This window comes from Pinus tabuliformis, chromosome 7, assembly GCF_031772625.1.
Source record: "Pinus tabuliformis cultivar Carrire ecotype Pingquan chromosome 7, CPIR1, whole genome shotgun sequence".
Classification (NCBI taxonomy): domain Eukaryota; kingdom Viridiplantae; phylum Streptophyta; class Pinopsida; order Pinales; family Pinaceae; genus Pinus; species Pinus tabuliformis.
In genome coordinates, this window is record NC_142293.1 from 1,392,731,362 (window position 1) to 1,392,748,198 (window position 16,837).

Genomic DNA, 16,837 nt, shown 5'->3' on the forward strand with positions numbered 1-16,837 from the left:
AGTCCTCAGCCCTGGCTGAGCATGCAGAGAAGACTATGCATCATGTATGTATAGAGGAGGCTCAAGTCATTGCCAAAGTTGCGCAGTTTCACCATCGCAAATTTAGAGAGGCCCTGGAGATTGAGAAAAGGCCAAACAATCTTAATAGGGATGATGGCTGGAGGATTAGCAGTTGCTGGGTCCCAGCCTTGGCTTCCTAGCCTCCTCATTCCCCTTTTGTTAGGTCTTAGGGTTTCTGTCTTCCCTCTCCTTAGTTTGTTTTTGGCTGGTTAGTCCTAGCATTATGGAGTGTTTGAGTTATTATTAGGTTATTAATTAATTTCGGGCTAATTATTGTATTAACCTTATCCCGTTTATGATACTATTGGGTATATTATAATTAGATTTGAATTTTTGTTTCCATAATGTCAATTATTTATGCCTTTATATTTAATTCTACTATAACTCTTTTTAAACCGTATAAGTAATAATTTAATTACCTAATGACAGAATTAACTTTAATAATTTTATTGGAATATTGAATAAATACTGATTATTTATCTAATATAACTATCTTTTGCTTATTTATCTTACACCTAATATAACTAAATTTATATAGTTATATATGAATTTATATTTATTTACCTCACTAATAATACCATTTATATAAATTAAATAAATAATTTACTTTTGCTATTATATTTATTAATTTATATTTTTATATTTATTTATCTATTTAATAAATAAATAAATAAAATTTATTATTATTTATATATTTATTTAATAAATAAATAATTTATTATTATTTTATTTATATATTTATATATTTAGTTATCTCACACCTAATATAACTAAATTTATATATTTATATATGAATTTATATTTATTTACCTCACTAATAATACCATTTATATAAATTAAATAAATAATTTACCTTTGCTATTATATTTATTAATTTATATTTTTATATTTATTTTTATTTAATAAATAAATAAATATAATTTATTATTATTTATATATTTATTTAATAAATAAATAATTTATTATTATTTTATTTATATATTTATATATTTATTTAGTTAGCTCACACCTAATTTAACTAAATTTATATATATTTATTTAATTTTGATTTATTTGTTATTATATTATAATTTTATCATTGATATATTTAGATATTTATTTATTTATTTCTTACCTAATATAACTAAATTTGACCTTGCTCCTTAAGTCAACCTTTGGCCAGGTAACCGTTGGTGTCTCTGCTCTAGCTATTTAAACAGGCCAAGCTCGATCTGTTCTTCAACTTGTCCTGACGATGAACCACACTGGTTGGTTCGAAACGCGTCGACAAAAGATTGGTTATGTGATTTTGCCGAAGATTATCTAAACAAGATAATGATTACCAATATTTATTATGAATAGTTTTTATTTATACTTTTGAAAAAATAAGTAATATTGATACCATAAAAGTAAATAGTTTACTTCTTTCTCCTATTTTCACTTGGGAATATTTCAACATGTTTCGTACCTTGTTTTACCATAAAAATTATGAAAATGGATTTTTTTTTTTTATTTCTTATTTTTTTAAGTTATATTTTATTTTTCCTAATAATGGGAAACCTTATCATAATTTAGTTGTCAAATGTGTAGTGAAAGGAGTCATCTTTAGATATTGTCTCATAATGCACGCTCACTCATCATTATTATTAATGGAAAACCACACCACCTAGAATGACTCCATAATGGTTAGTAAATGGTTAGCAGTCACTGTAATGGATGGATTGATTCAGGCTTGTCCCCTCCCTCCTTAATCCTCTCCCCTTCGCTCTTCAAGCACTCTGCATGTTTCATGTAGCGGTGAGGTGGGTCGGGTCAATCAACTATCAAATGATATGCCAGACCTGAAGATGGGACTAGCCCCATCAGATAGTGTTATAATGATGGTTCCATCTTCTCCTGCTCACGTCTCTACTCTTCCTCTTGGATATGGAGGCCTTGAACCTCACTACAACCGAAGACCTTTAGCCACCACGAAAGGGAAAGGACTGGTTGTAGGCGGTTTGGAGATGGATGAGGTGTCTATAGGTCCGAGGAAGTTAAGAGGGAGGAAATCAGATTTGTCGAAGGCAAAGTTGAAGGCTATCATTGATATTGCTGGAGGGAAATAGATGTCCCTGCCAGGGGTGCTTAGAGCAAAGAAATCACCCCCTGAGAATTTTAGATGATCATTTTATCCTACAACTGCAGGGGTCTAGCTAGTCTCCCCAAAAAACTAGCTCTGAAGGATTTGGTGAGGTCCAACAAACCTGATATTCTTTTTCTTCAAGAAACTCTTGGGAAAGGAGAAGAAATTACAGGCTGTCTTTATAAGCTTCTGTCGGGCTGGAGTTTTCATGCAATGGATGCGAATGGACACTCGGGAGGAGTGGTTCTGGGGTTTAATGTGAAGGTGGTGCGTGAAATCTCCTCCTAGGGATCAGAAAATGTCCTGGTTGTGGAAATTTTCTCCAACGAACTCTGCATCCCCTTTCTTTTCCTTAATATCTATGGTCCTATCTCGAAGCGGGAGAAGTTCTGGAACTCTTTTTTCGCTGTCTTTTTTGGTGCATCCAAATCTTATTATGGGCGGAGACTTCAATTTTTCTCTGGGCCTGACTAAATCTTGGGGGGTCAACACCAGAGCTGATCCCCTTTCTGCATTCTTCCAACAGAAATTGGCCTCGTCGCCCCTTGTGGATGTTGCCCATTCAAAGTTGCGACCCACTTGGAGGAACCGCAGAATAGGAGATGAATGGATCGGGAAGAAACTAGATCGATTTTTGATAAGTGATTTGCTGGCTGAGAAATTACAGGCGTTCAGGCATTGGGTTGGGGATGGTGGTCTTTCAGATCACTTACCGGTTTTTCTGGAAGTAAAGGGAGATCTAACCAAGCCAGGTATTCCTTTTAAATTTAACTCCTCTTGGCTTATGGATGCATCATACACTAGTCTCTTTCATAAAACTTGGAGGAAAGCTGTTGACAATGAAAATGAGAATCTAAGTCAGCTTTTTATGGAAAATTTATTAAGGATGAAGGACGCCTCCAAACTTTGGGCTCTCCAAAAGAAGCTGAAGGAAGAAGAATCAATACAAGTTGTTAACTCAGAACTCGCCCTTCTTGAAGATCCAGATAGTTTTGGCTATGGTACTGGGGAGTCTCGAGCGAGAATTCATGAGTTGGAGATGGAAAGAAGGAGAATTCTTCAGCTCAGGGAGCAAAGCTGGCGTCTTAAAAGTAGAGCGGTCTGGTTGCAGGCAGGGGATGAAAATTCCAAGTTTTTTCAGAATTATGCCAAAGGGAGAAAAAACTCAAATACAATATGGGAAATGAAGAAAGCCAATGGTGAATTAGCGCTTTCTTTTGAAGAGTTGGCCACTGAGGGGGTTAATTATTTCAAGAACCTTTTTAAAGCTCCAGACGAAGCCTCTATTGCAGAAGTTATAAGGGTTGCCCAGATTTTCCCAAGATTTATAGAGGAGGAAGATAATGACTCCCTCATGGCACCTATCTCTAAAGAGGAGGTTGAAAGCGTCCTTAAATCGATGCAAAGGGACAAAAGCCCCAGTCCGGATAGCTGGATGGTCGAATTCTTCCAGCATTTCTTTGAATTCATTGGAGATGAGTTAGTGGCTGTAGTGGTTGATTCCAGGTGTCGAGGTTCTATCTATCAACCTTTTAATGCTACATTTCTAGCACTCATTCCAAAATCTGATCTTCCAGGTTCTTTTGGCGATTTCAGGCCTATTTCTTTGTGTACATGTGTTTACAAAATTATTGCTAAAATCATCGCTGTCAGGCTAAAACCTTTCCTTTCTAAAAACGTTTCTCCGGAGCAGTTTGGCTTTTTAGATGGCAGACAAATTCATGAAGCTGTGGGAGTTGCCCAAGAAACGCTCCACAATCTTAAAGCTGGAAAGAAAAAAGGAGTCGTTGTGAAAATAGATTTATCGAAGGCTTACGACAGAATTAGCTGGCTATATCTTAGACTTTTTTTAACTCATCTGGGGTTCAGATTCGAATTTGTAAGATGGATTATGAGCTGTGTTTCGTCTTCATCCATAGTTGTCCTGATTAATGGTGCAGCCTCCAGTTTCTTTAGCCCTAAGCGTGGCCTGCGCCAAGGCTATCTGCTTTCTCCCCTCTTGTTTTTGCTGGCAGCAGACGGTATCAGTCATTTGATCCAAGAAGCAAAAAGACAAGGTTCTCTTAAAGGAATCGAAGTTGCTCAAAATTTATGGGTCACCCACCTCCTCTTCGTGTATGATATAATCCTCTTCAGTAACGGCAGCCTTGAGGACTGTAGGACGCTCAAGAGGATCTTGGACCTCTTTTTGAAATCTATTGGCCTATGCATAAATGAAAGAAAATCTACACTTACCTGCTCAGGTATGGCTAGAGAGGAGGTGCGCAAAATGGATTTGGTTTTGAATTTTGAAGTTAAATTGTTGGAGGACTCCTTCAAATATCTGGGGTTCTATCTGAAGCCCGACAATTATAGGATAAAAGATTGGCATTGGATCCTTGCAAAATTGGAATCGAAATTGAAACATTGGAGCCACAAGTGGCTCTCTCGGGCTGGCAGGCTTGTTTTAATTAAATCAGTTCTGATGGCAATCCCAGTCTACTGGGCTAGCCTGACCTGGGTGCCCAAAGGAATTCTAAACTCAATTGAGAAATTATGCAGCAGTTTTCTGTGGGCGGGGTCCAAGTCTGAGAGAGTAACATCGTGGATCGCTTGGGACAAAATAGCTCGCCCTAAAGAGTGGGGAGGCTGGGGTATAAAAAACCTCATTTGTTTTTCTCAATCTCTTGCAGCGAAGTTAGCTTGGAGGATCATTACTACGGAAAATCTGTGGACTGCTGTGACTAAAAGGAAATACATAGATCCTTTAACAATGCTAGAATGGATCAGACTGCCACAAAAGTCTTCCAATAACTCCTCGGTGGTATGGAAAGCAGTGGTTGCATCTGTTAACATCATAGAGAAGGGTTTGGCCTGAAGTGTGGGAGATGGAACACAGATCCGTTTGGGACGAGATCCCTGGATAGGCTGTTCAGAGGGATTTACTCTATCTCAGGGATTGGTCGCGGCTTTAAAAGATAGGGGTCTATACACTCTTAATCAGGTAGCTGATCCTCGAGCTTCTACCATTTGCAATCAAGGGTGGCTTCAGGGAAGAGACTTAAATTTGATCGGTGATAGATTGGAGGAATGGGACAGGTATACAAGGGACCTCCTCAACTCCTCAGTCAGGCTTTCTGACTCCCCGGATGAGCTAAAATGGGTTTTCGCTCAGAATGGCTTTTATTCTCCAAAGGCGGGTTACAAATGGATGATGTCTCAAAATGGTTGGGAGAATCCGGATTGGTGGGCTAAATCGTTATGGAAGTTAAAAGGACCAGCTAAATCAAAATTGTTCTTCTGGTGTGTCCTATTCCAGAAAGTTCCTACGTGGGATTTCCTTCAAAGAAGAGGTAGGATTGGTCCTGGCAGATGCCCCCTGTGTAAAGACAGTGCCGAAATAGTTCAGCATCTGTTTCTCCTTTGCCCTTTTAATTCCAGCCTTTGGGCTGAAATGCTAAGCATGCTAAATGTCCCTTACAGATGGGAAGGGCAGGGGCTCTTAGATGCCTGGCAGAGATGGTGGAACGATTCCTCAAACGAAAGAGAAAGAACCATTCCGTTACTCATCACCTAGGGGACTTGGCTAGCTAGAAATCAAGTTATTTTCAAGGATTCTGTCTTCCCTATTGGAAGACTTGCCGCAGAGGGAGCTGCCATTTATGAAAGCATTCCTATTCCTCAAGCTCTTTCTACTTCCAGAGCTGTTTGTCCTGAACTCATTAGATACTCTATGCCGTGGGCTTATTTTGATGGGGCCTCAGATATTAATGGGCGTTGCGGGGCAGGCTTGATCATCCACTTTTCAAAGGAGAAGGTTGTTAAAGCTTCAATAGGTCTGGGACAAGGCTCCAATAATTTTGCCGAATTGAAAGCCTTACATCTCCTTCTTAGCTGGCTTATTCTTAGAAATGTGAGAGAAGCTCAGATTTTCGGGGATTCCATGAATGTTGCGAAGTAGTTTAATGGGGCTCAGCGCTGCAGCAATCTTACTATGTTTAGAGAAGTTTCTCGCCTCAGGAGGCGTTTCATGGAGATCTCTCTTTGTCACATCTTCTGGGAAAGGAACTTCGACGCGGACCGTCTTTCCAAAGTAGGAGTTGAGGTTGAGATGAGGTCGTGGTCTGTCTCTGAGGATGACAATGGGGTGGTTTGATTAGTTGAACCGCCCATTTTTGTTTAATTCATCTTCTCAGTTCTTCGGTCCTTGTAAATAATCTGTTTGGACCTGCTCTTTTCCTTGTTTTTCTTCTTTCTGTATTTTCCCTGCCAGTTTCTTGGGCTATTTTCCCCAATTGTGGAAGCCCGGGAAGCTATTTGCCTTCTTTTTCTCTTTAGTGCGTGAATCCCTCAAGTGTTTACTGTGGATTCCTGTGGTCTTTCTTATGATCGCAATGTGGTTGTTTCCTGAGTGATTATGTCTCCTGAGAAGCATGGTTTTCTGGAGGAGGATTCCTTCATGCGGTGGCTTGCTTAGTTTATCAGTGAGCTGGCTTGGCAGTTGGCTGAGACTTTCCCCGCTTGTTGGTGGTTACAGTCTCAACGTTTTGAGTACATTTCATATGTAATCCCTTTTATTAATATAAGAGGTTGGTCTTTTTTCTATGGAAAAAAAAAGGGGAAGACTTTTACTTTTGTCAAATGCCTCCTAGTATCGGGTTGTTAACTTGTTTCCTTATTTCCAAGAGAGTACCTTGTTTCACCCTAAAAATTATAAAATGCATTTTCTTTTTATTTTTTATTTTTTTAAGTTATATTTTTAGTAAATGGTTAGTAATGGGTAAGACTTTTACTCTTCTCAAATGATTCCTGGTTTTGGATTGTTAACTTGTTTCCTTATATCCAAGAGAGTACCTTGTTTCACCCTAAAAATTATGAAAATGCATTTTCTTTTTATTTTTTATTTTTTTAAGTTATATTTTATTTTTCTTAATTGTGGGAAACCTTATCATAAATCAGTTGTCAAATGTGTACTGAAGAGAGTCATCTGTAGATGCTATAGTGACTCTCACAATGGTTAGTAATGGGAAGACATTTACTCTTGTCAAATGCCTCTGGGTCTTGTGTTGTTAACTTGTTTCTTTATATCCAAAAGAGACAAACTCTTAGCCACACAAAAGCTGTTTTACACATAATTAAAGCCCTTTTTGTCAAATTATAATTTATATTTGTTATCATCTATTTGTTAATTAAACATTTAATTTTAATTATATTATATGTTTTAAAAAAAAAAAAAACTCATTTCTATATAATATTAAAATATAAGATATGGTTTATAATTATCTTTATAACATAATGATAAATTATAAAATATTGATTCATATCCTCTATTTTCTTTCCCCAGCGTCTAAAGCTGATACAGTCTCATTTTCAAATTGAATTTTATATCGTGTTATTATCGCATAAGACTTGGAATTAAGATCGGGAAATTTTACTATTTGTATGGAAATCTGTCTGTCTCAAAAGGCACAAGGGATAAGAAGTTACCTGTTTCTCGTCTAAAACGAGGGCATCAAATCTCGACATATATTCCTTTTCTCAGGTCGGCCATTTTCAGCCATGTGATTGATTGCACAGCACATGCATATCAATATTCTCTATACTCCTCTTCACTTTTAAATGGTCGCCGTAGGTTTTAGTAGAAGTCACTGGATGGAATTTGGACAGATCGATTCATCTGACCTCCCATGCATGTATATAATTTTGAAAATAATTTTATTATATTGTTAATCTGTGTTGTTACCTTGGAAAAATTGTCTTATCATTAAAACTGGTGATAGGTAACAAACAGCTTTTGTGTTTTTGATTGATTATGGATGGAGCTTCTATCTAAAAAGGGACATTGTTTGAATCATGACATACGAATTAACGACATAAAAATCTACACAAATCTACACAGTATAAATAAAACTAAAATAAAAACAAACACAGTTATACTGTAATCATGACCGTCGCATACGGAATGCTTGGATGAAAATCCGACTGCGGAAGCCTTTAATCCGACTGTGGGAAGGAGGGGATCAAAATCCGACTGAGGCGAGCCGGAAAAGTCTACCTCAATCTCTACACAGTTTATTACATGAATGTTGCGGGACTCTCATCACCTTACATAATGTCGTCATTGTTTGTTCTGTTTCTGTGGATTATTTCAAAATGTGATAATTCCAGATAATTCATGACAGTCAATTCAATCAATTATAAAGATCCAAAATCTGGCATCCCAAACATACATTTTATTTTGTATACATGTTTGGTCATACTTCGCTAATCATAAGGATAAATCTGAACTTATGCGATGGAAATGCAAAAAAAAACAGAAAAAAATAATAGATAGATAAAATTTGTGCTTGAAAATAAAAAATAATATAGTATTTTAGAATTTAATTTATCTATTACCCAAGAAAACTAATAAAAATGGAAGTCTATTATACCAACTCGTCAAAGCTATAATGAAGGTCTATCGTCAAGGCTATAATGAAGGTAATGAAGCAGCATGTATTATAGACTCCGTGCATAATATCGTAGGACTCATCATAGGTAGTGGATTGATTCCTATACAGATTTATAAGAGGGAGGATTCATGGGAGATGGTAGAATTTATATGAAATAATATATGACTGTATCCAATAATTAATATATATATATATAAGAATTAAGTAGCTAAACATGTGTTTGGGCTAAACATTATTCTTTGATTGTCCTTCTTTTATTCACTTAGGTAAAGATTTATGTAATATTTATAAAGAATATGTATAAGTTTGGGACAAATGAATTCATATTGGTTAATGGAATTAATACAAGTATTCTTTATTCATGATATGTTACTACTGATGTGGAGGTTTATAGTAATGTTACAACAATAGCTAAAATTCAAGATCATAAGTGAGAATGTAAAGTAGTGGATGTATTTATGCTTTAGCATAGGAGGATATGTGACATGAATTAGAAAAATATATGAGATCTACTCATAAAGGGTGATCAAAAGTATGGTTTTTAATTTTGATTCCTTTGAGTTTCTACAATCATGTATGTTATGGGATAGTATATGAAGATGTTCAACCAAAATATGTTAATGGGGTCATAAAGAACTCATGTGTGAATTTACCCACATTCCTGTAGAATCAACAAGTCTCCAACAAGATGCCAACTAGGTTGCTAACTAGACATGGCTAGGAATAAACATCTGCTTTGAACTCACATGCACTCTATACATGTTCATGCACTATAGGAATGGGTGCACATTCATAATAAGGAACATTATTTATAACCCAAACCCCGCTTTCTTTTAAGCAAAATGGGACTGTGTGATGTGTTTATGGAGTCATTGAGAAAGCTTCTTACTTCCTAAACAAACTAAAATTCCAAATTACCACCATGGTTAGCATTTGGAGTCAAATTAGTTGTTTTTTTTTTTTTTTTTAATATTGTGAAAACAATCAAATTGGATAATATGGAACCTAATCAAAACCCAAACCCACTATAGCCAAACAAAAAATTAGAATAACCAAACCCAAGCCAACAATTGAGAAATCTAAAACACGAAATTAATGCATCTTTATCTTCATTGAGATCATTGATAAAAGATCTACAAAACACTAGAGAGTCATTATGAGTTTCTATTGAAATTTCGTGAAACTTGATTGTATTCATCCATCTCTAATATGAAAAACTAGTTAATGAATAATTTTTATTATAGGGTTTGAATGTATGAACACTATAAAATAGGTATAAATTAAGGCCAAATCAAACATCTAAATATTACTAATCATTTTTTCTATCTTTGTTTATTGGCCCAAGAGATAATGGTCTAAAACTAGTAATAAACAAAAAATTGTATTGACTAGTGGAGCTACAAACCATTTCTAAACAATTGGATGGATAGGTGGTTCATGATATTCCATAAATCTTCCTATAATAATAGGGAGAAACTTCTTTACTTAAGGAATTTATGTGTGGAGTTCCAGGTATGACAAGATGTCAGATACTTTGAGATGAGAAATTTTATGGGGTGGGTCATGATTCTATCAATATAGAAAAAATGTTAGGGGAAATCTAACACTAGGACCTTTTCCAACTAGATGGAGGTCTCACTCCCCTACCCGACATATTCATTTTATGAATAGAATTTTTGAGACCTAGATGATGCTAGCTTCATTGACTCACTCACTATTGCATCATGGTGGCTAAGTGACATCTCTTCGAAGCAGCCATCATCAGCTAATGTTGCAATCGGAGTAGGATCATCTCACTGAGAGGTACAACTTTACCAAAAAAGGTCACATGAAGGATAATTTCAGTCTTGTAGGATACAAGTTGTAATAATATATATTATGGCCTGATGTATGGAAATAAGAAAAAAAACCATTATGGAGGAGTTTATTAATGATGATCATCTTTACATTCCTTCCTCTCTCTCTCTCTCTCTCTCTCTCTCTCTCTCTCTCTCTCGCTATATATATATATATATATATATATATATATATATATATATATATATATATATATATATATATATATATATATACACTTAATTGTGTGCTTTTATTATTTATCGAATCATATGTTGTTTGTAGTTTCGATGTATTGATAACACCCTCGCTAGGCCCATGGATGAATCAATGCTAGTTCCAACAACCCATGCTTGATGTCTCTTGTTCATTGGGTAAATTACATATCCAAATATGGTGAATTGTAATTATCCTTCCTTGTAAATTTTAATATACATTTAGTCCATGATATAAATTTTTTTAGTTTTTAGTATAATGGTAGTGTTCTTTTAATGTCTTTACAAATTGTGATAATACACAAGGAGAATCCAAACACACTTACATAGGACATATATTCCCCTTGTCAATCATGTCTAAAATTAGATTATGTTTAAGTGTTTGTTTCATTATCTTATTTTGGTTTAGTAATTGAAATATTATAAACTTATGTGGTTTCCTCCATTTTCATAGTTCTCCACTTTATCCCCTCACTATAATTCATCACAATATGATGTTCAACCACCCATTGTCCACCAGTATCACATTTCCTTGATATTTGGGATCTAGTTTACCTCAATTGGGGGGCTTCCTTCACTAGTACAAGTCATATCTATTGACCATAACCTTCCTCCACCACATTCATCATCCCACCCTCCCACATAGATTGCATCCATAGACTATTTGGCAACTTCTCAATAGGTTGTATAGCCTAGTGCTCAACTTGCAAGCGAATTTCCATCACCTGTAGAGATATTCATAGTGAGATGACTAATTGAATATTTGTTTATTTATGGCTAATTTAATAGATTATTTTCTATTTTCATTTAAATTATATTCTCTCATCTTATCACTATTGCAAGGTGGTATTGCTAAGAGGTTTGAGATGTAGAGTGGGATCACACCCTCTTGACTGATTATAACTTTTTTTGAGAGTTTTCTTGGCTTGAATTATGAAGTATTAGTTTGTTAGTGTGAAATTTATAGTGGAAAAATATATAATGAGAATGGAATTTCTTTGTAAAGTCCCTAGAGAGATGAAGTGAACCATAATAGAAGAAAAGTTGAGCTCCTTATTCTTGTAAGAGAAGAAAGATTGACTTCAAGAATTGAAAGGTTGGTGGTGACGGTGGTCGTGGTCAATGAGTGACAAATAAGGCCCATTTTGTATTATTGACAACATATTTCATATGATAGTGTTATGAGAAGTGAATTATATGTTAGATTCCTCCTCTATATAGGTTATCATAAGTCATATTTCCATGTTTATGCCTCAAACTTGTTTCGTATATTGGGAAAATTGAGCCATTTCATTAAAAATGTACATTTGACATAATTTTCAGTGGTTGTAAGTGTGTTCATGTGCTTCATGGCATATCTTCTATGAATTGATGTATTTTTTTATTTGATGTTGAAATGTTAGATTTCTAGGTTCAATTTGCATCTATGAATTGAAAAATATGACAAGTTATGTTCTTGATGGTGTTTGGTTTTAGTTTCTAAAGACATGTCAACCAAATATATTCCTAGCGACACATCTTATTGATGTTCCCAAACAAATTTCAACCAGTTTTATAAAATAGGGCACACTTCTCCAAGCGTATACCAAATATGAAAATCACTTTATTACAATAATTTATGTAAAACAAATTTTCTTTTTATATCCAAATTTCTATATTATATAATTTAAAAATATAAACCCTATATTATATCAAATAAACATGAATGATAAATAATTTCAATTAATTAATTATGAATACAATGCAACATGAAAAATAAAATTTGCAACCACACAATTTTGAATAGCAAGATACTTTATACATATATAGCAAAAATGAAATACATGTGAAAATAATCGGTACAATATCTATCTCTTAAAACTCTAGCAATGTGAAATCATGAAAACCCTGGCCAACATTGTATCAACATTAAGCTAGAATCAACATTAAGAGGTCCTTCCTTTCATTCAAAAAACTTTTATCACACATCCTCCTCACACTAGAATTATTTTTTCCCTTGGGTTATACAAACCCTAGCCATGTTTCATCACACAAGTTCATGGAGAGATAACTCTAGTACTACAATCCACATATAATTATCCATTGTATAATTTGTGTACCCAAATGCTTGACCTTCAACTCTCACATTAACATAAATAACCAAAACCTGTATGGAACATCATGCAAGATACAATAACAAATTTTTCTTCAACATAAAGCATCACACCGTGCTCAAGACTAAATAATTTGATCTCAAAATTATCTTTTCCTAGCCTCACATCCTATAAGTAAAAGTTTTTAAAGAAACTCAAGGTGTTAGCCTAACATTTTTGTTAGGTAAAATTGACTCGGGATAGAGTCAAAGTTCACCAGGGTAATTTGTAGTGGCTTTTAGGCACATGGTATAGTGTACCCATGGAATTACTACACATGATATTGTTGTAATGGAGCCTATAAAAGGCTGAGAGAAATTCATTGTAATGTAGGCCTCGGAGTTGAGCGGTGAAGGCTCACTTGGCCATTTTGGCTATGGTTTTCCCAGATAAATATTTTCGTTTATTTGTTTATGGGTGTTGTTGGTTGTTCCTATGAGTAAATCTCAGTAATTACTTTATCTCTCTATAGTAAATTTCCTAAAAACTTGTATCAAAGCCATTTTATCTTTAGAGGGATGTTTCTATTGCCAATGATTTGTATTGGCCTTGTATATAGAGATATTACTAAGTTTTCTTGCAAATATGGAGATATAGATCAAAAGCCATTGATTGTGAATGAAGTTGCAGCCAAATCCTAGCAGGGTTGTATTATTCTTTTAATTTGAGTGCACATCAAGACCAACAGACGAGGGCCTTGGGGATCAAGATCTAGAAGTGCTCCAAGGGTAGAGCCATAGTTTTTAAATTTGTGTCCAGTATGTCAATCATGAAGGACTGTGTGGCTAGTGCGATGAGCTAGAAGAACTATGTGCAAACTCGGATGTGCAGTGGTTAAGAAGTGTGAGAAACGATATTATTTCATGAACTTGTGATCTTGGGACTGGAATTTGAAGGTGTGGTGCCTCTCAGACTTCAAGTGCCTAGATTCCATGAGAGTCCATGATGATGCCATCAATATTGTGGTCGTTAGCGCCTGCGGGTACCTCTACACGACCTCCGTGAACGCTACTATGAAGGTGTGGTTGAAGCCCGTGGGATCAGTGTCACACAGACTGGTGGCCATGATGGTAGGCCACTCGGCATCCATCAATGCACTCATGGTGTCCATAGACTTGGGGCTTATGTACTCAGAAGGATCTAATGGGGCCATCCTTGCCTGGCATAACGAGCTCGGTGCTTCCAGGATCAAGGTGGGTGAGAGGCACACATCTCGGCATCATGTTGTGCATGTGCACCATGGGCGAATTACTCTGTAGTGGTGCTACTGATAGAATGATCAGGGTATGGAAAAGGGACTGCAGGGGCTTCTTGAATTTGTTCGTCATTGTCTTGTAGGGGCACAAGGGCTTGCTAAAGTGCATAGCTGCCTCTGTTGATGTGGCTTTGGGGTTTCTTATCTACAGTAGGAGCATTGACCAGAGAATCAAGGTGTGGCGACATATTATGGATGAGCAATGTGGATGGAAGGAGTCATGCCATGGAATGGAAATTCTCCTGGTCTCTATCCCGGGAATGGCCACACCCGTGTGATATTATATATTGGAATGACATAATTTTTGGGCTTGATAATTCAAGGAAAGGGTGCATTTAAGTTTCAAGAGATCATTGACCAGGAAATTATGTCAGTGGAGAACTCACTAGTTAAAGAGAGGAAGAGAAAGGCCATTGAGAGTGAGGGGAATGCCGAAATGTTTCTCAGTGATGGTGCAATAGGATTTTTGTAACACCTTGACAATAGAAAAAAATTCCTTCCTTAATTACCATAGTTAATTTTCAATCTTACCCTATGGAATACACACAGTTTATTCAATTTTTAATGCAGTCATTAGTAACACAATGAGTTGGCACGTATTAATGATTTGGATTTAATATAATTTAGGTCCATATGCATGAATATCTATCAGATGTCATAGATGCACTCCACCTGTCCTCACCTCGGTAGAGGCGATGACTCTTCTGCTTGGTTTGATTAATTGCAGAGGTGAAAGGGTTTGAATGTTGCATCTGGCCAATACAGGTGGCTCAAACATGGGAAATCTAACCAATGTAAAACCCTAACCTTACCTCTCTATCCCATTTCACTTTGTTGATGGTGAGAAGGGTAAAGCTCTTCCTCTATGTGCCATCTGACGGTTCTAGAAATGAATGGCTATCACCTTCAGAAAAGCAACAACAACAACCTAAGCTAACCAGTGATATAGTATTGATTGTATTCACAGTTATCCTCACTGCTTCTTACTGATACTAACCACAATGTTTTTTGTAGGCATATTCAGGTGGATGGTCTCGGCTCTTCACTCGACCCCGGTGGCTGAACAGGGATACCCTTCTGCCACGGAGACTAGATTTTCTCTACTTTGGAACACCCTTTATCCTTTCTTTTCCTTTTGAGGAGTTTTCATTGAAATTCCGATGTTGGCTTTCACGTATGCGATGCTCCAACGATGGCGCAGTTCCTCTCACGTATAGATATCATTAGCATATGTTGTAGGGAAAAGTATCCGATTCAGATGACCCTATCCCACTCTAAGGGTGATAGTACCTCAGCAACAACTGTAAACAAAACTACTTAAGGTTTACTTCTTTATGAAAGCAAGAGAGAATGAAGAAATGCACTAACCGTTGCCTTGCGCTTAATATTTGCTCCAATCTCTTCTCTTTGCTGCTTGCTCCTAGCTCTTTGCTCTTTTGCTGGCCCAGCTATAATGAGATCCTGCAAAATAACAAAGAAGGAAACTACAAGAAACATGCATTCATAACTGATTCAAGGATTAGCATAAATCAAATATACAATCATCACAATACATCATTGAAACAAATGCATATAGAAGAACCTCAATAGCTTTTATTAATGGAAGAAGTAAAGTTCTAAGAAGGTTATAACCATTGAAGGCCCCAATCCAGCAACACCTCCCAGCAGAAAGAATTTCTCCTCTTCACCTCCTTCAAGCAATCACCCAATAGTTCTATAGTGAAACCAACAGCATATCATTACTTTGCACAAAATTCCAGCCTCCTGAGCTCATAGGAGAGAGCTCAATATATAGATGAATTGAGAAAGGATGAGTCAGCTTGCAACTGATGTGTAGCTGCCTTGTGTCCTCTCTCTCTTCAGTTGATCTTCAGTTCTTGAGTCCACTTGGAGAACCTTGCTTCCACTTGGAGAAACAGAGCCTCTGACTCATCACAAGGCGAAATCCTTGATCCAAGTGTCATTTTTGGAAGATTCCAGAGCAATGACTCAGTGTGCCACTTGTCCCATCTCGCTCAGCGCAGGTGGCCTTTGTTCTACCTGCTTTGCAACGTAGGTACACCATGGAGGAGTTGAGTTTCAGCGCAGAAGCCTAGTGGAGCACCTGCTTTGATTTCAGGATTGCTTGTTTTTGAGTGTTTTCAGGTGGAGAACTGATCTGAGAGCTGTTGGTTTGCTGACCTTGTTCCTCTAGGGGTAGGAACATCATGTTTAGGGACTTTGGATCCCTTGGATTATTGACAATTCATGCCTGATGCTGCAAGGCACAAAATTGTCTATAACAGATGCCCCCTAAAGTATGAGGTCGTTTATCGGGTGAAATGCTTTATTAGGAGGATCCGAAGTTCATTCAATCTGCTGAGAAGTGTCCTGTAATAAGATACAATACAATACATTATTTTTCATACTTTTTCATGATCTAGCTGAGGCGGGCATTCCCATGCTCAGCTTTATAAATTCATTTTGGTACATAGAACAGACGATTGTCTGATGGTAGACTGATAATTCTCTGCTGAAATTATCATCCTTTGAGAAGGATGATCATCTGCTGCAATGATGTACACATCAAATGTATTTATATCTTGAATATATATCGCAGCCCGGATGGATGAAACTAGATCCGGGGTCTTCAATCTCTTCCGATCTTCACTCGATGTACAAGTCGATCCATGTGAGAATTTCTTGAAGTCGAACATGGAAAGACATCGCTTGATTACCGGTCAATGATGTAAACCGTTAACAAGCGCGAGAGGAATCACCGATAAGGATGATGACCCTCAAGGTACAGCAGTACAATTCACATG

The 16,837-nt window shown here is 36.4% G+C and overlaps 1 protein-coding gene across 1 annotated transcript; it reads left to right on the plus strand.

Moving 5' to 3' along the window:
• The first annotated feature begins 6,137 nt into the window (after positions 1-6,137).
• Positions 6,138-14,311, plus strand: LOC149252861 (protein JINGUBANG-like). The gene is made up of 3 exons (XM_089454293.1): positions 6,138-6,290; positions 13,675-13,971; positions 14,117-14,311. The coding sequence occupies exons 1-3, from the start codon at positions 6,138-6,140 to the stop codon at positions 14,309-14,311; spliced, it is 645 nt and encodes a 214-aa protein (XP_089310419.1).
• Positions 14,312-16,837: the final 2,526 nt, after the last annotated feature.